This window comes from Choloepus didactylus, chromosome 2 (genome assembly GCF_015220235.1).
Source record: "Choloepus didactylus isolate mChoDid1 chromosome 2, mChoDid1.pri, whole genome shotgun sequence".
NCBI classification, from domain to species: Eukaryota; Metazoa; Chordata; class Mammalia; order Pilosa; family Megalonychidae; genus Choloepus; species Choloepus didactylus.
Window position 1 is genome coordinate 237,276,942 of NC_051308.1, and position 13,955 is coordinate 237,290,896.

Sequence of the window (13,955 nt, forward strand, 5' to 3'; positions counted from 1 at the left end):
AGCTGTAAAGTGGGGTAGCAGAAGTCACCCCCTCTACAGCAAGCAAGACTGGAGGTGGCTCGGCTCCCCCACCCCCAGCTGGACAGGTTTCTTCACTACTCTGAGCCTCGTTTGGCTCATCTGTAAAAAGGGGACAATCAAATACCTCAGGGAGTTGTCTGGGGGATTTCGTGAGATAATCTATGGACACAGCCCCGCGCCCGGAACACAGAAAAGCTCGGCTGCGGTTATGATGCATGGGAGGCGGAGGTAACGCCAGGCGGCATTTAGGCCAGTGCCGAGCGTCCAGAGCTAGCAGTAGATGTCGCTGCCCTTAGTCCCAGCTACTGTAGCCACACCCTCCACCTGGTCCTCACCTACAACCCCTACCCGCCCCCTTCCTGCACCTCTTAATGCGACAGACATGCTCTGGGGAAGGGAAACACTTAGCGATCCGATGTAAACAGGAAAGGTGTCTTTTTTTTTTTTCCGGCGCCCACCCGAGGTTTCAGGGGAGAGGCGCTGCGCAATCTCCCGCCACTCCGCAACCTCGAACCTCCCCCTGGGCTGAAGGCCGGGCCCGCCCCCTCGCGAGCCCCGCCACCATCCGTCGCCCCGTCCCGCCCCCCGCAGGCTGGACCCGTCCTGCGCGAGGCGCTGATTGGCCTGGGCCGAGAGTGGGCGGGGTCCTAAAAGAGGCGCTAGGACCCGTCGGAGCGTCGCGGACGTCACCGAGCGGCGCCGAGGCCGCGGGTTGAGCGGGAGGAGCGAGTGTTCCGGTCCGTGGCTCCCCGCGCCGGGGCCGGGACCGAGGCGGAAGCCGGTACCGCAGGAGGGGAGAGGGTCCGGGGAGGGAGCCGGCCGGGCAGGGGACGGAGGCTCATTCCAGCCTAGTTTCGCTTTCTGAATGTCCCGCTTTACGCTCCCGGCCCTGCGCATCCAGCAGTGTCCCTCTGCGCCCGCTACCCTCTCCTTTCTGCGGCAGAGCGCTGGCCTTTCCATCCCTCCCTACCGACGCACGGGGAGCGGGGCGAGGGGGCGCGGGCGGCCAGTGGACGGAGGCCGACCGGGGTGCACCTGATGCCCTAAGCTGATGCCCCAGCGTGTGGGGTTCCTGCCCAGCCCCCTAGATTGTGTGTGTGTGTGTGGGGGAAGGGGTCCTGCTCAGCAGATACCTGCTCCCCGGACGGAAGGGAGGGAAGGAGAAGGAGGCGCGTCCTGCCACTTCCTGGGCCTTCGGAACTAGCCGCTGCCCACTTCCCAGGTAGTGGGAAGGATGACTACACTCACGCGGCAGGACCTCAACTTTGGCCAAGGTAAGGAGGCGGGACTGCGGACCAGGGGCTGGGAGTGCCTGGGCCGGCGGACGTCCCCTAGCACACCGGGTTCTGTCCCCGCTGCAGTGGTGGCCGACGTGCTCTGCGAATTCCTGGAGGTGGCCGTGCACCTGATCCTTTACGTGCGCGAGGTCTACCCGGTGGGCATCTTCCAGAAGCGCAAGAAGTACAACGTGCCGGTCCAGGTGAGCTCCCCTGGCCCGGCTGGGGCTGCTGGGGAGCTCCTGGCGCTGCCCACGTTCATTCCATTATAGCAGAATCGAGAATGGATAAGGGATGGGTTTTTGTTTTTGTTTTTTTTTTTTTTTTTTAAGTCGTTTCCATCTTCAGGCTCAGCGCCTTCCAGTCCCCTCACAGCTGCTGAAAGCTTGGCAGCCTCCCCCCACCCGTCAAGGCACTGGAGTTTCCTTTACATCCCTTCAGAACCCTGAGGGCCCCTTGCCAGAAGTTAGAGACTGGCCCTGGGATTAGAGCTGCCCTAGGGGTGTGAGTGCATTTTAAAAGAGCTCCTGAAGCTGGTGTTTGGGAAGGGGATTCCCAGTCCTCAGGCACCTTCTCCACCCTCTCATTCATCCTAAACTGTAGTGGGTTTTGTTTTTGTTTTTTGTTTTTGTTTTTTTAGGTTAAAAGGCAGACAAACAGTAAACATATATATGCTGTGCCTGCCACTTAGCGGGGGCTCAATACATACTAGAAAAAATGATGAGTCCTTGAAGACAGGAAAAAGGAAGAAAAGAATCAGCATTTATTGAGCACCCATTGTGTACTGGAAGCTTATCTCACCCATTCTCCATTCTTCATGACACTTTCACAGAGAAATTAATGGAAACTAAGAGAGTTGAAGTAATTTGCCTGACACCCCACAGTTCTTACATTCCATTTTAATTTAATGTCTGGATCCTTTCTCTGGAAAATGCCCATGTGCACAAACACACGCAATTTTGTGTACAGTGTTAAGGACTTCTCAGACTCTGGAGGGGCCTGAGGACTTCACATTAGGAGCCCCTTATGCTTTATTAAATGCTAGTGCTGCGATTGGACCCTTATATTCTGACTGTTCTTCCTCTGAGGATAAATTTACAGCTCTTAGCTCATTAAGGAAGTGGGTCTCTTGGGTAGGGGGCCCTTAGGGAGATGCTGGGCCTTTCCCCCAAGGCAGAAGGGGCCCTGGGCTCCTGGAGGGGGTGTCTGGTCGTTTCCCCAGCTGGGCTGCGGGCCTCACCTGCCACCCTGGCTTGTGCACAGATGTCCTGTCACCCAGAGCTGAACCAGTATATCCAGGACACGCTGCACTGTGTCAAGCCTCTCCTGGAGAAGGTGAGGGCACTGGGCCCCTCTAGCCTATCTGCCCCAACCTGCTCCCCACAGTTCTGGGATGGGGGCGCTGCTGGGATCATGCAGGGTCCCCGTGGCTCTAATTCCCGGCAACCTGTTCCACGCGCTCTGGAGGCCACGCCTACCCTGGGACAGTGCACAGAGCACGTGGGCTTGTTCAGGGTGCCTTGGGCTGGCTGACTGCTGTCTCTGAGGTGATGCCTGCCTCGGAGGGTTCTGGGTCCTTCCCACCTGTCTCTCCTGCCCCCTTTCCCCCAAGTTCTCTCTGGGCTCAGCCCCACATTGTTCCCTCCTCCTACTATCTTGTCCTGGTCCCTGAAACCCCCATGGGTGTCAGGCATCCTCTCCTCAGCCTGTACCACTCGTGGCTGGGGGTGCCAACTCGAACTTCTCCAGCCCACTTTTGGGGATCTCAGGGACCCTCAGCCTAGAGGCTGAGCAGGGCTGAGTGTCCACCCTTTCCCATCTGCCCTTGGGCAGGGAGGGGGTGGAGGAGGAGTCAGGGTGCCTGGTTCTGGAGTGGGGGGATCCCGTCCTTGTCCTTGCAGAATGATGTGGAGAAAGTGGTGGTGGTCATTTTGGACAAAGAGCACCGCCCAGTGGAGAAATTCGTTTTTGAAATCACGCAGCCTCCGCTGCTGTCCATCAGGTGAGCTGCCCCTTCCCCCATCACCCTGCTACCTGGGTGTGTGGTCCCTGCAGCACCCCCTCCCTAACCCGCTCCATGCACACTTAGGGCAGCTCCTGAGTACCCTGTTCAAAGGCTGGTGAGGAGACTTGGCAAGATGTGCCAACCTTACGAGGCTTCCACCTCTAAGCACTAGACGAATGGCCAGTTCCAACCTCACTTTATAGATGGAGAAAACAAGGTCTGGAGAGATGACATGAGCTACCCAGAGCCACCCAAGTTGGTGGCACAGCCAGGACACAGACTGTTTTCTGACTTCCCCAGTCCATAACGACAACTAGAAGTTGACCTTGGGCAGGTTGGTGAGGTCAGGACACTGGGATCTATGTCACCCTGTCCCCTCTTGCTGTGTGGCCTGGGGCAAGCTCTGTCCCTTCCTGGCTTGGTATCCTGGGTAGGAAGAGGCTCGGGCTGCGACCTGGCTCTCAGGCCCGCTGCACATCAGGACCATCCAAGGAGCACCCCACTATCTGACTTAATTTGTCTTGGGTAGGGCTGGGCATGGCTTTTTGCTGTTGTTTCCCAAGTGCAGATGTCATTTTAAAAAATTAAAAATTTTTTGTGGTAACAGGTATACAATATAACATTTCCCATTTTAACCACTTTCAAGTATATGACTCAGTGTTGGTAATCACACACACAGTGTTGTGCTAACATCGTCACCATCTGTGACAAAAACTTTTCTGTCACCCAAAACAGAAACTACCCATTAAGCAACGATTCCCCATGCCTCACCCTCACCCCAAGCCTGGTCCTCTATGATCTGCTTTTCATCTTTGTGAATTTGCACTTCGAGTTATTTTCAAGTCAGCGAGGACATACAACATATGTCCTTTTGTGTCTGGCTTCCTTCACTCAGCCATGTGGTGGCATGTCTCAGGACTTGATTCCTTTTTACTGAGCATTGGGTTTAAACTTCCAGATGATTCTCACTGTGTAGACTAGATGGTAGCTGGGCCCTTAAAAGCCAAAACTCTTGGAACCACTGGAGGGGCTCTGGACCTCCAGGTCTGCTCCAGGGCTGATGGCCTGGGGTGGGGGGTGGGGTGGGATCTGCTGGGGGTGAGGCAGTGGGACGGAGACCCTTCTCTCATTCCCAGCTCGGACTCCCTGTTGTCACATGTGGAGCAGCTGCTCCGAGCCTTCATCCTGAAGATTAGTGTCTGTGATGCCGTCCTGGACCACAACCCCCCAGGTTTGCTCACCCTGCCCCCTTCTCCCTAGGCCTTTCCATGGTTCCCTCACATTGGTCTGTGGCCCCAGGTCCCTGTTTGGCTTCCCTGAGCCTCATCTCTTCCTTTCTGCCCTTTAGAAACCCTTTGAAAGCCCACCTCCTCCAAGGAGCCTCCCTGATTGACACCTCTCTGGCTTCAATCTCCCTGTTGCCTGCATTTCCTTAGCACTTGGTTTGCACTCTGCCCCTTGGGGCCCGGCCCAACCTGGGCTTCTGGGAGATGGGAAGGGGCTGTGCCTGGTGCCCAATGCCCGACCTCTCACCTCTCTAGGCTGTACCTTCACAGTCCTGGTACACACGAGAGAAGCTGCCACTCGAAACATGGAGAAGATCCAGGTCATCAAGGTGAGATGAGGCTGGGCTTGGGGTTGGAGGTGGGGAGTTGGGGGACTAGGGGTGAGGGAGGTGGGAGGGCACAGGGAGGCAGCTGGGAGTCACCTATGGGCAGTGCTCGGTAGCTAGTGGGCTCTCATCACGTGTGCACCCCGTGGCACTCACTGTCACTGCTCCATTTTTGGGCACTCAGAGCCAAGAGGAGGGCCAAGCCACATGCTGGGGTCACCAGCTCATCCTGGCCCTTCGGAAGTGGGGGTTCTCATGGGGGAGGGGGCCCTCACCCACCCGTTTCAGAATTGGTACTTGAGGCTTGTTAAATCGCACGGGTTCCCGCCCCAGCTTGGACCTGGACTCGGCCTCTCTGGTGGAGGAGCCTGGGAATCTGCATTCAGCAGGCCCCTAGTGATCCTGATGTTCCCTGAAGTCTGAGGGCCCAAGCCCTGGAAGGGAAGTGGGAGTTAGCAAAGTAAGGGCAGGCCTCCTCTCACCTCGGTGCACGCCCCAGGACTTCCCCTGGATCCTGGCGGATGAGCAGGACGTCCACATGCACGACCCTCGGCTGATACCTTTGAAGACCATGACGTCGGACATCTTAAAGGTGGGTCGGAGGGTGGCGTGGGGACCCAATGATCTTATTCAGGGAAGGCTCAGCTGGCGACACTGGGTGCTGAGGCCTTGCCCGAGACTAGGGAACGCTTGGTGTGAGGCTTCCCCCGGTGCCCCTTCCCTTAGCTCCTGGCTGTGGCCTCAGGAGCAGGTGTCCTGCCTGTCTTGCTGACCACGACCGTTTGTCCATTAGATGCAGCTCTACGTGGAAGAACGAGCTCATAAAAGCAGCTGAGGGCACATCTGCCCCCCACGAAGGCCACAACTGTCAGACTTTGGGGAGCCCCCAGCCTAGGGCAGCGCTGCAGGGCCACCCCAACTCCAAGTGCTCTTATTGCCTCTTCGTGTGGACTGCCTGCCAGCCAGCCCAGGGTGGCTCAGTCTGCTCCCTTCATGGAGGAAGCCCCCTGGGAGGGCAGTGAAGGGTGCTGGGACCAAGATTTCTCGGCTTCCTGGGGATCAGCGGTGACACTGTCTGTCTCAAATACTGTGCTGTGAGTAGTTCCAATAAAGGAGCCCCAAGGGCTGAGCTGGGCTGTCACTGGCTGGAGTGGGAGGAAGGGAGGTGGCTAACCTGGGAGAGGGGCTGCTTCCCCAGAAAGTGCCTGGGAACCCCTCCCCGCAACCCGACTCCAGGCGACTTTTACTGAAAACATTTATTCCGATGAAACATCGCAGCCATGTGACAGTCAGTTACCACAAACTGATGGTTGGCCCGAGGTTGGAACTGGGGCAGGAGATCCCGGGGCAGGGGCTTCCGTGCCCACCACAGGCCCAGCTCTCGCCTGGAGGGAACTTTGGGCACTCGGCTGGCCTGGACAGAGGCTGGATGGCCAGCCAGGCAGACGATGGACCACCAGGGGGGCCCGTGGAGACACAGGTGAGGACGGCAGGCGGTGGCCACCTCCCACCCCGTGTGGTCTTCAGGCTGAGCCGTCGGCGGGTGCCAGGCTCCTGGTCGTCTTATGGCTGATGATGATGCTGCTGTTGGTGACGCGGGGCCCATACCAGCCTGCCCAGAAATGGGTGTCCTGGCCTCCATGCTGGAAGAGGATGTGGCGGACGCCTGGAGGGTAGTCTGAGAAGGTGTGGGAGACCTGCAGGGAGGGGACAGGAAGTGACTCCGAGCCTGGGGGATGAGGGCGACAAGATGGGGTGACCACTCTAGTGAGAGGAGGAGGAGGAGGACAGGTCCTGGAGGGAAGCGCTGCCTCGCTGGCAGGCAGGAGCCCTGGAGCCCCGGCTGCCTTGTGGGTCCCGAGAGGGGCAGGCAGGTGGGATGGGGGGGCCTTTGTGGGGCTCACCTCCGTCCACTTGGCATCGTTCCACTGGTGGATGATCACGGGTGGGGGCTCGAAGGAGGCCAAGACGATATAGTCAGCTGAAGTCAGCTGGACGCGGATGTGGTAGGCACAGCCACAGTCTGATCTGGGAGCAAACCTGGGGGGAAGGTGGGGGCTGAGGACCAACCCTGGCCCGGGGTGGGGAGCAGGCTTCAGGCCCCCAAATTCCAGCTCAGGGTTGTGTTTCCCTGAGCCGCCCTTCTGTCAGCACTGCCCCGCTCTGCCCGGGCTAAGCAGTCTATTCATGCTGGGCCTTGGTTACCTCAGCTGAGAAAGGGGGCAGCCCTTTCAGGTGTTCCCATAAAGATGTCACCTCAAAAAGAAAACAGCCCTCTACAGGGCCAGGGCTGCTTGGAGAGGCCTAGCCTGGAAGTTATAACAGACTGGTATGGGTTCAAGGGGGGCTGGCACAGCGCTAAACTTCTGTGATCACCCCCTCGAGCCCTCCCTTGACCCTGGGGCCTGGCTGGAACTGGGGTCCTGCCTTCTCATGGCCAAGCCAGAGCCCAACAGCCCTGTGCACCCAGCAGGAGCTTGGGAGAGTTGCAGGATGGCTAACAGAAGGGGGCAGGGTCCCGTCACTGTTGTCCCAGTGCCTGACAGTGACAACCTATCTGTAGGCTTCAGCCTCTCCACTTGCAAACCCGTTAATGTTTCCTGCCACCCACGTCTCAGGGTGGCGGGGAGGTCAAGAGGTACTGCTGGGTGAGCAAGTGTGGGTCACTGGCAGTGGGTGGGCAGGGCAGGGCCGGGCCTGCCTGGTTCTAGGGTGGCCCTTACCCCAGCAGCATGCTGCCAGGCACGGGGTGGGTGCAACTTAAGGGTTTTCTCACCCAGTGAATGTGGCCGGAAGAAGAAAGGGAAGGGTGAGAGGCTCATGCAGGAGCTCCCAGTGCCAGTGCCGGGGATGGAGTATGGGGACCTGGGCCCCCTGAGTCTACTCACCAGTCCTTGACCACGATGTCGGGCCGAAACGTGTCCAGCAGCTCCTCCCAGTAGCCCTCGGCCTTGAGGTCCACCAGCTGGGACTTGAGGCACATGCTGGGGAGAGAGGAAAAGGCCTGCTGCCTCAGGCGTGCTCTGTACAGCATTCGCCCTGGTTCTGGTCGACTGTGAGGGCCCAGGTTGGTGGTCTGTGGCCGGCCACCTGGGCCCCTGGCAGTCGTGCCCACCCCGGCGGTGTCACCTGACCTTGGCAGGACGTGCACTGGCTGGAGTGGACTCTGGCTCCCACCCAGCACAGGCCCATAAGAAACACAGTCAGAGCTTGACCCACTTGTGCCTAGGCAGAACTGGATCCCAGCCCCTAGGGGCAGCATGTGGCCCCAATGCCAGCTTCCTCCATCTGGCCCAGAGCACCAAGGCGAGTTTGGGGTGTCTCTGTGAACTCTCCTTCCTAGGTTAGGGACAGTCTGTAAATACCCTCGACTTAACATCACTGCCCAGTGGGATCCCGGAGTCCTTAAATTGATCTCCACCCCCCACTGCCTATTAACCAGCCACCAAGTTTACTCCTCCACCATGAAGCAGTGGACTCGGAGCTGGTTTGGGAACTACCTCCCTTGAGTTCCTCAGAGAGGCCTGCACTTAGGCCTGGGATTTGGCAAAAGTTGTCCCAACCCTTCTTCCCGTCAAGAGCTGCCAGAGGCAGGACTGCTGCTTCCCCACTGCCCTGGGCCCACCCAGGCCTGCCTGGTTTGGTTCAGTCATCTTACCCGTAGGATGTGACAAAGTACTTCTGGACATTTGGGTCAGGAAAATCTGTCCCATGATCTCCAGGGAGGCTCTCCACCTTCCAGCGGTCCCCCCCATTGGAGTCGATTCGCCAGGATCCCATGTCCTCTAGGAAAAAGAGAAGCCAAGGTCAGAGCCCCTGTAGACGCTAAGTCTGGCCATGGAAAGGAGGGAGGACAGTTAGTGGCAGTGAACATCTCAAAAGGCAGGCCTTGCCCACGTGCAGTGACTGTTTTTAGATGTGGATGCCCAGCGGCTGCCAGCGTCTCCCTTCTCGTGGGTGCTGTGCAGTCAAACAGCTGAACATCCCACCACCCCACCCACCCCAGAACCCTACTGCAAAGCACCCCACCTCAGCTGCATTCCCATCCGTCCCCACATTAGCTCTAGCCTGGGACACTCTCCCTCCCAACTTTGTCCCAAACTGGCCTGACTCCTGACATGAAGGTGGAAATAAGAAAATTACCAGAAATTCTAAACTAAACCTTTTCTCACTTCCATGCTGCTGTAGGGCTCTGGGAAATACCCAACTCTCAGTTCTCAAAATATGAAATTACATAGTCTCCTAAAATGGTATTTCTGTTCTTAATGGCTAATGTGAGTTCATCCTGTCAGCGACAGCTCGTCTGTCTACCGCCCTCAAGAAAGACACCCTCAGTCAACTACGGAACTGTGACTCAAAGGGGCCCAAGAGGCCGAGCTACAGGCTCACTGTTGTGTAGTGTGAGCCCACCACACCGGTGAGACCAGACTCTCCCTCCTGGGGGGACAGGCATCCTCAGGGTTGGTGGCCTGCAGTAGCCCCGTATTTGTGGAAGGGTCCCCCCAGGTTGGCTCAGCAGGTTGAGGTGCAAGCCTGTCTTTCGTGGTCTGCCCCTTTGGACTGAGCCCAGAGGCCCTTAGGAAATAGCAGTCCTCGAGTGACGCTATCCAGAACATTCACCAGGGGAGCTTTTCCAAATTATTCCCGTGGTCCCTGCTGGGGACCTCAGGTGCCTCAGGCCCCCTGGCTGAGAGGAGGAGGAGGAATACAGGAATCCAGGAGCTGGGCCCTCTGTGGCCAGCAGAGGGCCAGTGCTGGGCCAGGCTGCAGGGGGAGCTGGTGAGCGGTGGGGGCTGAGTGGGGCGGCCGGCCGGGCAGCTTCTGGGTGGAATCTGGGCCACGGTGAGGGATTGAGTGTCTGTGGTGTTGTCAGCAGGGCCTCTGAGAGGGACCCTGAGGAAAAGCCACCCATCTCGGGGCCTCAGGTGCCGCATCCACAAAGCGGAGCCAACCCTACCTGCCTGGCCCATCCAGGCTCCTCATAAGGACAAAGAAAACAGAAATGAAGGTGATCCCAAGTGCACAACCGTGCCTCTTACTCAATACCTGCTGTGGCCCCAGCAAGAAGCACTGTGCGGTACACAGTAGGTACGGAAGGAATGAAGAGCCTGGCAAATCCAAGAGGACGTTAAAGATAAGCTAGGCAGGGTTCTTGAACTATGTGACCACAGCCGCCTGTTGAGATGCTCATTGTCATCTCTCTAACAGGGGCAATGGGAGAATAATGACGTTTGTAAAGGCCTCAGCTAGTGCATGGCCAGAGGATGCCTTCGATGGACAGCGGGCAGCTTGGCCTGAACTCCGGGGGGACAGGTGGCTCTGCAACGTGTCCACTCCTTCAACAAAGGTGTCTTGAGCACCTGCTTTGTGAAAGTGCTGGTATGGATGCCAGGCAGAGTAGGTAGTCTGAGGTCCCTGGAACTTGAAGTTTGTGGCAGAGAAATAAATCGATAAATCAGGAAATTACAGGTGGTGAGAAGTGCTAAGGAGGAGCTAAATGGGGATATGATGATAAGAAGGACATGATGGAGTGGGAGCACCGTTTTTAGATGGGAAATTACAACAGGCCGCTCTGAACTGTGACCAGAAGGACGAAGAGGGACTGGCTGTGACAAGGGAGGGTGTGACATGCACACTCCCTGGGAGAACATTCCAGGGAGTGTGGGGACAGCAGGGCAAAGGCCCTGCGGCTCAGGAAAGGGAGAGAACCCGGCCCACCTTCGGCACACGGGTTGTGCAGCAGGTTCCTGCGGAGAGTGCACAGGAAGTAGAACACCTTCCAGTCGGCCACCGGCTGGTCCCAGTCCTTGGTGATGAAGCCCTCGCACAGGCACTTGCGCTTCCACAGGGTCATGAGGTCGATGAGGTCTCGCCAGAGGCTGCAGACCAGGCGGCAGTGCAGCAGCAGCTGGCGGGCGGGCACGTGTGTGAACAGCTCCAGCAGGATGTTCTCGGGCAGCTCGTTGATGGTCACTGGGGCCATGGCTGGAGCAGGGCAGGATGCACACAGGCCTGGTGGGGGGAACAGGGTTGTGAGCCCCCACCAGAGGTTGTGAAAGAAGAGGGGTCAGACAGGAGCATGTGTAAGGCTCCTTCCTGCACATATACAGGGTCCTCAAATATACAGTGGTTGCATATTATACATATTTCAATAAGTGCAATAAAGGTATTAACAGTTAAATCTTTAGATAGAAAACTTTTAAATGCCCCTTCTCCCTTAAAAAATAATAACTGCTTGATTTTGAAGCTGATGGGCCAGGTGAATTGTAAGATTTTAATGAGGCCACAGTGTCACTTGTGAGCTTTGCAGCTTCTATGAGGGTTTCTGGGGACTGTACTGTTATTTTATCACTGTGAACTCACTGCGGAAGGTAAAATCTTTTCTACATCCCCAGTCTGTGTCATCCAACTGTTCATTAAGTGGTGGGGCTAGAGCTGAGATACTTCCCTCCCCACAAAATCACCTGCTTTGGCCTGGAAGCTGGATGTGATAAAACATCCCAAAGCAGAAGGCCCACAGCTGTGCTGGAATGTCAGGCAAGAGCCCACTTTGAAATGTCCAAAGAACAAAAAGCAGGTAGAGGGCACTGGGCCAGACTGCCTGGGTTTGAATCCTGGCCTGCACCAACTACTGGTAAAAAGGAGATGGTAACTGTCCCAACCTCAGAAGGGCTGGGAGGACTCAGGACAAGTAAAGTGTGGAGAATTGCTCAGCAAATGTTAGCATCACCGAGGCTTCTTATCCTTAGAGCAGAAATACTCCCCTGTTCGTCTTGTACACCTGAATTGTACAAGGTCACTGGAAGGGTCTTCCCTGACCTGAATCTGTTGCCTGGGAGCTCCTGGTCATCCTGACTTCTGAGTGGATTTCAGGTACAAGCTCCTGGTGGGTTAGGTGGGCCGGCAGCTACACAGTGGGGGGCCTTATCTGCTGTGACACCTTCTCCACTGCCAAGTGGGGAAACCCAAGGAGCTCTGCCCAGCTCTTCTCACTTAACATACGGTTGGCCAAAGTAGCAGTTCATTGTCTTCCCTCTGCTCCCATCCCAGAAAAAAGTGAGGAGGACGTTCCCTGTAGAGGCAGCCACACCCTCTGGCTCCTACCCCTTGTGGGAGAGAAAAAACAATGAACTAATAACGTATTTATAGCATGGGAAAAAAAGCCAATGTGATCAGGTCTTCTGATTTTTCAGAAATAATTGTAAAACCTAAAATACATACATATTAAATCTCTCAATTTAAAATTGTCGCCAACTTCTTTCTCAAAGCACTATTCTGGCCAAAAAAAAAAAAAAGTCGTTGGCTCCGAGTCACAGGCTTCTTGGTTCAAACAGCTCCCCACAAAAATTCTGGTCTTTGGCTCTGCCGCCTTTTATCACCACGAACGACAAAAGTCCGTCCGCCTTGGGCGAAACCTGAGCCCGCAGGGGTGAGGAAGGGGGTGCAGCTCGTTCGGGGGCATTCTGTGCGGGCGGAGTCGACGCCGGGCGCCAGGAGCACGCACGCTCTGAGGGGGCTTCCCGGGTGGGCCCGACGTCGCGCGCCCACCTTTTCACTTTCGAGCCTCCCAACACCCCTCGGGGCGCTGTCTTAGTTCCCATTTCTCAGAAGTATGAGTCCGAGGCTCGGGAGGGGTAGACGCCCGCCCCACACCCCGCCCCACCGGGCAGACGCGGGGCCCCGCGGGCGCCCCGGTCCCGATCCCTCGCCCGGGGGCATCCCCCGCGAGGTGTGGCCGGACGCGGAGCCGCAGCGTGGCGGTCCAGGGGCCAGGCCGGCGCGACCGGTCCCTTCCGCGCGGCCCCGGAGCCCCGCCCCGCGCCCCCGAACCCCCGGGAACCCCGCCCCGCCCGAGCCGGCGGACGCGGGCTCGGTTAACGCCCGGCGCTCCATCCACCCGCCCCGCGGGCCACCCCAACCCCCTCCCTCGTCCTCCCGGACCCCCAGCTGGGCCGCGACCTGGGCCCGGGGCGGGGAGCCCCGGCGGGACCGGCGCTCCGGGTCGGCGGGAGTCCGTGGCCTCGGCGGCGCCGTCCGCTCTCGCCCCGCCCCGCGTCACGCGCCGCGCTCGGGCCGCCCCGCCCCGGGCCTGGCCGGCTGCGCCGACGCCGCTGGAGGCTCCCGGGAAGGCCGCGCGGGCCCGGCGCCGTCTCAGGGCCGCTGGCAGGGCAGTCGGGGGTCCTCGGGGCGGAGGCCGCGCTCCCCGGACCTCGCAGCCACGTTCCTGCCCCAGGGCTTCCTCCCCGGGCGACTCGGCAGCCAGGACGCACTCTTCCTTTCGCTTTCTCCTCCGAGGGGAAGTCCGAGCTGCGCCCTCCCGGCACACCCCCGCCGCGCGCCCACCCCTCCTCCGGCCTCTTTTCACCTGTTCCCTCAACGCGGGAGGAGGGAGGTGGACCGGGAGGGGGTGGGGCTGAAACTCTGGGCTGCAGCCGGGTTCTGTCCCTCCCTGGAGTGTGTCCTCAGGCAGGCCTCCGTTGACTCAAAGGTGAAAACCTCGCTGGGTTTTTTGTTAGCTTGAAGTTAGTTAATTAATTCCTCTCTTCAACAAATGTGTATCAAGCATCTACTTCAGGCAACCACACTGTTGTGCAGGTTGTACACTGCACAAGGGGCCTGACCCAGGCCACATGGGTAATTCCAGCCAAGGCTGGGTGCCTTTTTCTAACCTACCAGAGGTGCCCTACAGCTGGTCAAGCTGATCTGTCCACGGCCCTGTTCTGTCAAGTGAGATGATAGTTAAATTGAAGGAGTACTTATTGAACCTCCACTCCACTCTGGACCAAGTGCCATTCTAGATGCTTGGGTGTCATCCAATATTAGTAAGCACTTGGCACCAAGGTAATCCTCCCTCTAAGCAGTAACTGGGGCAGCGCAGCTTACCCAGCATGGGGTGGATGTGGGGGGCCCGGAGGTAAGTGCTGTCCAGAGACACCCATGCCTCCTGCCCCCAGCCTTGTGGCCAGGCCTCCAGAGGAAGCCAGCAGTACTAGAGGGATATTTGGGCAGCTCATTGGGGGTTGGTCCCATGATCCCGATT

At 58.0% G+C, this 13,955-nt stretch overlaps 2 protein-coding genes across 6 annotated transcripts; one reads left to right on the forward strand and one right to left on the reverse strand.

Moving 5' to 3' along the window:
* The first annotated feature begins 664 nt into the window (after positions 1 to 664).
* Positions 665 to 6,044, forward strand: MAD2L2 (mitotic arrest deficient 2 like 2). Of its 2 annotated transcripts, XM_037828522.1 has the most exons (9): positions 665 to 802; positions 1,135 to 1,295; positions 1,383 to 1,501; positions 2,562 to 2,633; positions 3,200 to 3,300; positions 4,440 to 4,534; positions 4,845 to 4,918; positions 5,415 to 5,507; positions 5,709 to 6,044. In XM_037828522.1, the coding sequence occupies exons 2-9, from the start codon at positions 1,256 to 1,258 to the stop codon at positions 5,748 to 5,750; spliced, it is 636 nt and encodes a 211-aa protein (XP_037684450.1). In that variant the 5' UTR covers positions 665 to 802; positions 1,135 to 1,255; the 3' UTR covers positions 5,751 to 6,044. The 2 variants fall into 2 exon arrangements, with proteins under 2 accessions (XP_037684450.1, XP_037684449.1); XM_037828521.1 differs by lacking the exon at positions 665 to 802 and having other exon boundaries at positions 813 to 1,295.
* Positions 6,045 to 6,153: 109 nt separating this feature from the next.
* Positions 6,154 to 13,207, reverse strand: FBXO6 (F-box protein 6). 4 transcript variants are annotated; one of them, XM_037828517.1, is made up of 7 exons: positions 12,875 to 13,207; positions 11,918 to 12,021; positions 10,634 to 10,927; positions 8,574 to 8,700; positions 7,804 to 7,899; positions 6,820 to 6,955; positions 6,154 to 6,612 (listed from the first exon to the last, which is right to left on the reverse strand). In XM_037828517.1, the coding sequence occupies exons 3-7, from the start codon at positions 10,896 to 10,898 to the stop codon at positions 6,439 to 6,441; spliced, it is 798 nt and encodes a 265-aa protein (XP_037684445.1). In that variant the 5' UTR covers positions 10,899 to 10,927; positions 11,918 to 12,021; positions 12,875 to 13,207; the 3' UTR covers positions 6,154 to 6,438. The 4 variants fall into 4 exon arrangements, with proteins under 4 accessions (XP_037684445.1, XP_037684447.1, XP_037684446.1 ...); XM_037828519.1 differs by lacking the exon at positions 11,918 to 12,021; XM_037828518.1 differs by lacking the exon at positions 12,875 to 13,207 and having other exon boundaries at positions 11,918 to 12,104.
* Positions 13,208 to 13,955: the final 748 nt, after the last annotated feature.